General features: G+C 36.8%; 1 protein-coding gene across 1 annotated transcript; it reads left to right on the forward strand.

Annotated features, from left to right (window-relative positions):
• Nucleotides 1-214: 214 nt before the first annotated feature.
• On the forward strand, nt 215-1,641 carry LOC125681206 (uncharacterized). Its single transcript, XM_048921189.2, has one exon. It carries the CDS (start codon nt 466-468, stop codon nt 1,414-1,416), a length of 951 nt encoding a protein of 316 aa, XP_048777146.1. The 5' UTR covers nt 215-465; the 3' UTR covers nt 1,417-1,641.
• The last annotated feature ends 2,746 nt before the right edge of the window (nt 1,642-4,387 follow it).

Raw genomic sequence — 4,387 nt, forward strand, 5'->3', positions numbered from 1 at the left:
CTTTTTACGTCCCCCATGCAAACATAATGTTTAAACAACACTTGATTGATTGTATGGGCCATCATTAAGTCAGCTGAAAGAGTTCAAAAGGGCGGACCATCTATATTCCATGGCACATTGGAGCTCAGGCATATAAATGGAGAAAAGAAAGCCCGATTTATGCGCACTCAGATTGGTGCATCCCTCTCTTGAACAGACTGTTGAATGGGGTGGATTAAGCGCGATCTCACGCATGTGATGGCAGCGATCCTTTCAGCGGCCTTTGTGGCGGTAAAGACTCACTGGCCATTCACCGTATTGTTGTCATCAACATGACAATAAAATTGGGTATTTTCACCTGAATTACCAATAGATAACATTTTCGTTCGATTTATGGAGTTTTCACCTTTGAGGGATATATATCGAGGATCGGTGATCACTCTTGTTTCGCCTTAATAGCAGCACATTGCAAATATCACGACGAGAATGTTTCAAGTACAGGATTCGCAGGTATTTGACATGGGACAGCCAAAAGATTCTACAAGTTCTTTGTTGGATTTTGTGGATAACGCATCTAGTAATATCAAAATCGCACTGGACAGACAACCGAAGTCCAAACGGAGAGTTAACCACCGGAAGTACCTGCAAAAACAACTAAAAAGCTGTGGAAGTGTTCGACAAGACGATACTTCTCGAAGAGCAATGCCAGGAACTCAACAGATTAGATTCGTTAGAAGGGGAAATACACAGTCCGGACTTCAGATGAAATCCTTGCAAGCTTTATTTGACCCAAGAACCCTTCATGAGAAATGTTGTGCCGATCCTTGTAGTAAAAGTCAAGGGTCAAAAGTACCCTTACGGAAACGAAACCTTCCGCCATCTTTCTTCTTGGAGCCATCAAAGCTCGAAAACAAGGATAATTTGTTTGAGTCTTTTGCGTCAGTTTTACCGGATGAATTATTAAATTCGCTGAATCGTGCCCCAGATTTAGATACCCTCTCATCTGATACATTGGACTCAATTCTCGGGAATAATGACATGCAGGACCTGCTGAATATCGGGCAGTGGAGCGATTCTAGTAGGGACAGTTCAGAGAGTGGACCATATTCCCCGAACCCGGATTATGGTGTCTTAAATAACACTGTCAATTTCTCTGAAATTTCGAACCCCGAATACACATCCGAGCACTGGTCGTCTGCTAGTTCCAACTCTCCACAACTAACGTTTATTGAGAATGTTTGTCACCAGACATGCTATCCACCACAACCTGTTGTATTTGAACATACATTATCGACAGACCCCAGTTTAACGCCTTATAGGGAGCCTTCCAAACTCCCTACATTTCCACAAGCCTTCTTGGGTAAAACAGACTGCTTGAATTCAAACTCAGGACACTGGAGGGAAACATCTTTTCATCCATGTTATACATATCTTTGACTAATGTACAGTTTGTTTTCTTTTTCATATTATCTGTACATGTATCTCTTTCTGTTATTGTTTATTTTGATAATAAGGACCAGTTAACATTACTGTTGTAGTTCGTAGTCCACTAAGTCAATATATTGTTTTATTAACAGTCAGTAATATTCAGGTCAAATGACCAGAGCGCTTGCCTTATTCGATGTTTGAACTTAACTAATAAAACAAATTTCTTAAAGCGAATTCATTTTCGAGACTTCTTGTTGGTAGCGTATGCACATTGTTGACTTGTGAAGTAAATCGGTCACAAACAACATGTCTGGAGTTTGATTGAACCTTACCCGAGTCTGTAGACATTCAAAAACTAGACTGTACATGTAGCATAGCAGTGCAAAGTGTTGTCCTTTATCAACGATATATCTTTGTCTTTGAAAGATACATTTAAACTCGGAAAAATATTTCAAAAGTCACATTTTAAAGTAAAAAATATATCCAATACGCCAAAGGAGGGCAGCCGGCGCCCCCATTTTCAAATTCAAGGTAAATCGCGGTCTCTTGTTTAAAAAAATGTAGACGATAGAAGAAGCTATAATTTCGTCCACTCTCGGAGAAATAAATGACAAAATCTTTTAATTTATTGAATTACTTTTATTGAGAGAACTTACATTTTTTCCCAAAACTCTTAAAATTTGCGCCATTTTATCAATTTCACCTTATCAAAAATGACAAAAAATGATAAAAATGACTGCATAGGAGACATACTTTAAGCCCTATAAAATCTATAAAATCCACGAGCCTCCGGGGCCTTCGCCCCCTCGACCCACTGGGGGCCACAAGGCGGCCCCCAAACCCCCTGCCTAAAAAAGTTGCGCCCCCCCCCCCCCAACCGCAATTCCTGAACCAGCCCCTGCTATTTAAAACAACATGAGGTGTGCCAAACACTAGAAACTATTTAATTGTGTTCAGAATTAACTTGTAAATTGAAAAAAGTATGCTTTAAACGAAACTTTTACCAGTATATTTACCTAAGTAAACAAAAACATGGCACGAGCCTTGTTTACATAACAAAGAATTGTGAGTCCTGTATCTTCCAAGTACCTTGACAACTGATATTCAAATTTTTGCTAACAATAAGATATACTTTATTCTAAACAGTAAAAATGAAAAAATAAAATTTGAAAATTTTCAGCTCAAATCGTGTACATGTCCCTTTAAAAGAAAATGTAATGTTGCTTCATTCAGAGCCCCCGAATAGATTTTCTAACACAAATATCAATTAGAAAAGATTATAAACCTTTTTTTTTCTTTCATTGAAATAGTAAATCACAATTTTACAACAAATTTTCGACACCAACATGACAGCTAGTATTGCTTTAATAAAAAGATGCCTATAAATTGAATTGATATCTAATTTGGGGAAAATGAACAGTATAATGGCTTGTCGTAATCCTGAGTTTCCGAGATACTATAAGACGAAATGTTTTCCCGACTTTCTTATGATTTTGATATATACCGTGACACGGTAAATATCAAAACCATCAAAAAGCCAGGAAAACGTCAGATACTTCGGACTATGTGGATACAAGGTCAAATATATAATATCAGCAGCTTTATGTGAAGTGTCGCATATTTTGTGTTAGATCTGTTAATTTCACTTCGCTAGGTCTGACGCGACATCTCCCCCAGGGATCGAAAATCAAACACCACCCACCCCCACCCCCACCCCACCCCACCCCAATGCAAAATGAACGCCCTAACCAGCAGGGGACTGCAATCGGTAATAAATAATAGAGAGTGGTATGTTTCTGTTTGATAAACAAATAATAGAGAATTGTGTGTCTCTGTTTGATAAATAAATAATAGAAACTGGTTTGTTTCTGTTTTTGGATTGTAGAAAAGTTAGGACTCTATTATTTGAGTTGTACTTTTCTAAGAGCCTAAGGTTTCCTGTGAATTTTTGTGTTATTTGAATTGTACTAAGAGTCTAGAATTTCCTGTAGATCTTTGTGATATATTTACATTCCACTCTACTTGGAAGTAGATTTACTAAACAGTCAAAAATCTAGAATAAAAAGGCAGAGAAAACTTAAACAGGACTCAAAACAGAATTTTATTCAAGTTCGTACCTCAACGCAATTAGGCTTTTGGCAAAGGCAGTCTTGACAAAAGTGAAAATCAAAGTGCAAGCAATGTCCATAAAAATATAAAACAATCCTTATGTAATTTCCAATTCTATTTGTGTTTGTCGTCAATTCTCAATGCAGTGCGTTTGTGAATCTTCTCTTTTCCGCAGGTGTCATGTAATTTTAACATAATACCCTCGTTTCTCGTTCCAACAAAATATGAAACGTTGGTTCTTGTACTCAATCTTAAGACTTGATAGTTTGTATCTGTCAGGATTGAAAAATGGGCCTTTAAATTCAAATTTATTCACGAATTAAGATGCATAAACTGACTCTTGGTGGTATCAAAGACCTTGGACCGGTATTTTTTAATCGATAGAATCTCGGGGCACTTAAGTAGACACTAAATCTCAAACGAAAAGTCTTTAAAAGTTTGCACAAATCTTCTTATTCGTGAGAAACTCGACCCTTTGGTAGTTGATTACAGACTTTAAATAAACCTAATGAATAAAATTGCGTTAATTGCATCTATAGATTTTAAAAAGTGAAGCAAAATAAATTAATAGTAAGGACTTGCTGACTACCATATATTGCTTTACAGCGATTTGATCAAATAGTTTAAACAGAATTAGAGAATTTCAATGCAGCTTTTCTGAATGATCAATATAACAATATTCCGAATAATGACAGCTTGATAAGGAATATTCCTCAACATCATTCTAATGCAGAAGGTTCCCATTTCTTTCTTCTTTTTTTTTTTTTTTATCTTTTGAGAGGGTGGGTTGATTCCCAGTGAATCTGTTATGGTTGATTGATTGATTGTATCTTGTTTAACGTCTCTCTCGCGAATTATTCACTCATATGGA

The sequence above is a fragment of the Ostrea edulis genome, chromosome 2, assembly GCF_947568905.1.
Source record: "Ostrea edulis chromosome 2, xbOstEdul1.1, whole genome shotgun sequence".
NCBI lineage: Eukaryota > Metazoa > Mollusca > Bivalvia > Ostreida > Ostreidae > Ostrea > Ostrea edulis.